Below are 2500 nucleotides of genomic sequence, written 5' to 3'. Positions count from 1 at the left end.
TCTCTTCTCTTCTCTTCTCTTCTCTCCTCCTCCTCCTCCTCCTCCTCCGCTGTCTCATTCTATTCCTCCCATCCCCCCATCTGTTTCTCAAGGTCACCTGGGACTGTATTAATCCCAAGTATAAGTTGAAGAAGAAGAACTATAAGAACTCAGGCATGGTCATCTTGAGCGACTTGAAGGTGAGTCGAGACAAGAGTGGCAAACAGGAATTCCTTCTAGTCTGTGATAACAAAGAACTGGAGGAACATTTTTTGGCACACAGAGACAGCTCGGCAATCATCCTAACCTGCCAGTAAAACAATGTTTCTGCAGCTTTACTTTTGAAAAGAACGGCATCATTTGGCGAATTTCTAGCTAAATTGTGCCCAAACCTAAACCATCCCTAAACCTAACCTGTCACAGGGCGTTGTGGAGCACGCCTTAACTTGTAAGGCCATATTAGACACACGCGATAGTCAGTTCAAATCAGTGTGTCATCTATATGCAATGCATGATGACATGTTTCATCTTGAGGTGAAATAACATGATGGCTGAAAGAATTGTCTCTTTTCCAAACGTAGTTGAGGGCAGAAACGCACGCACGCAAGCACAAACACACACACACACGCATACATGCACGCACGCACACGCACACGCACACGAACACGCACACGAACACGCACGCATCCACAGACACACACACACAGACACAGACACACACACACACACACACACACACACACACACACACACACACACACACACACACACACACACACACACACACACACACACACACACACACACACACACACACACACACACACCATCATCTTTATCACGTGTCATAATGATAGCAGTCAGCAGACATAAGTTGCTATCTTCTGTGACCTAAAAAAAGCTTTGGTTTCAGGAAAAAAAACAGTTTTTACAGTAATTGCAAGATTGATATTTCACATATTTTCTTCTGCCTCACCTTGACACTTCAGCAGCTGAGCAATCCTCTTTGTATGGTCCCGTTTGTAAAATGAAATTAGTCTCCATTGAAGCGTGACACCGAAATATCTAATAATCGTTCTGGATTGGTGAGTGAGAGCATCCTCCTCAAAAGGCTTATGCGTTATTTCAGAGCTTTGACGGGGATTCTGTTAGCTTGGCATGGCCCTCTGTAAACTTCCATTCTTTTGTCATTTCCCGACATGTTATATCTGGGCCTGATCTTTCAAGGTGCACCGAATATGCAACCGAAAATATTTGGCTGAAAACGCAAAAAAGACACGTTCGGCTTTTGGCCGAATCGGAGGACGAATACAGAATGAATTGAAGATGGGCATTAATGAAACTAATTTCAGTTCTACTCTTTCAAATAAGCATTTGTTTTCTTTGGAAAAACAGGTCTTAACATTTACTGTAAGCTGTAGATTTAAGCCATATTTAAAAATAGTGAAAAACCTACATTTCGACGTTTTGATAGCTTTTAACTGAACTGTAAGATTCGGTCTCCGTATTCGGCCAAGTGATTCATTATATGATTTGGTTACGGTTTCGGTCACAAATTTTCATTTCGGTGCATCTCTACTGACCTTGTTGTTGGACGATCCTGTTGGATCTGTGGTCTCCCAACCTAGTTAATTAGGGAATGGGGGGTGTAGTCTGGCGGTGATGCATTACATAAGTTCCTAGCAGATGACTGCTGCATAAGTTACTCCTACCACCGAGTTGACTCCTCCCAGCTGAATTTGGTGCTTAATAATGCAGGTCCAGATCCTCTCTACGTGATTAGTATGAGGTTATGCTAAGACCAGGATGGGATGGGATTCTCCCAGTCAGTTGTCCTGGGGCCTGCGCTAACTCTACTGCTTTGATATACATTAGGCCGTTAAATTCGAAGTCATTAAAGAGGAACATTTTCTGCGTTGTTCATCTCCATGTAAGGGTCCTTTCATGTTTCATCTAACTATTATACGATATTAGTATAAATCCTACCCCAACCCCTCAGGATGACTGCAGGGGTTGCAGAACAAGCATTACATTCTCGGTCACGACAGGATAGGGCAGTGGTTCTCAACCTTTTTTGAAGAAACGCCCCTTTGACATCATCATAAGAGTGACAACGCCCCCCGTTGTATTAAAAAAACGAATGGACTAATGCCCCCCAAAGGCAACTAAGCACCGCCCCTCTCAGCTGTATCCTTCTCAACGCCCCCCTAGAGCCCTCCAATGCCCCCTGGGGGGCTGTACCGCCCCTGTTGAGAAACAGTGGGATAGGGGGTTGAATTGATTTGCATTAAGATGGTGTAACGTCCGTAACGAGTCGTCTGTTCCCTCTGCAGCTCCACAGAGTCTACACGTTCCTCGACTACATCATGGGAGGCTGTCAGATTCACTTCACAGTAAGTCCAAAAATGTCTACCCGGTACTTTTTTCTCATCATCATGACTTAATTTAGGGTGAAAGTGAAGTTTTGTAATATATGTGAGTAATGCAGATCTTGCAGGAGCTGGCTGGGGAGAGAGTTTGA

At 44.1% G+C, this 2500-nt stretch overlaps 1 protein-coding gene across 1 annotated transcript in view; it reads left to right on the top strand.

Moving 5' to 3' along the window:
- cpne7 (copine VII) overlaps positions 1 to 2500 on the top strand; it is a 45998-nt gene that overhangs the window by 24991 nt on the left and 18507 nt on the right. The window contains exons 8-9 of the mRNA XM_063188941.1: positions 93 to 179; positions 2313 to 2372. Coding sequence (XP_063045011.1) covers positions 93 to 179; positions 2313 to 2372 — 147 coding nt within the window. The remainder of the gene's footprint in view (positions 1 to 92; positions 180 to 2312; positions 2373 to 2500) is intronic.

Source organism: Engraulis encrasicolus, chromosome 22 (genome assembly GCF_034702125.1).
Source record: "Engraulis encrasicolus isolate BLACKSEA-1 chromosome 22, IST_EnEncr_1.0, whole genome shotgun sequence".
NCBI lineage: Eukaryota > Metazoa > Chordata > Actinopteri > Clupeiformes > Engraulidae > Engraulis > Engraulis encrasicolus.
This window is presented reverse-complemented; position numbering and strand designations above follow the sequence as displayed.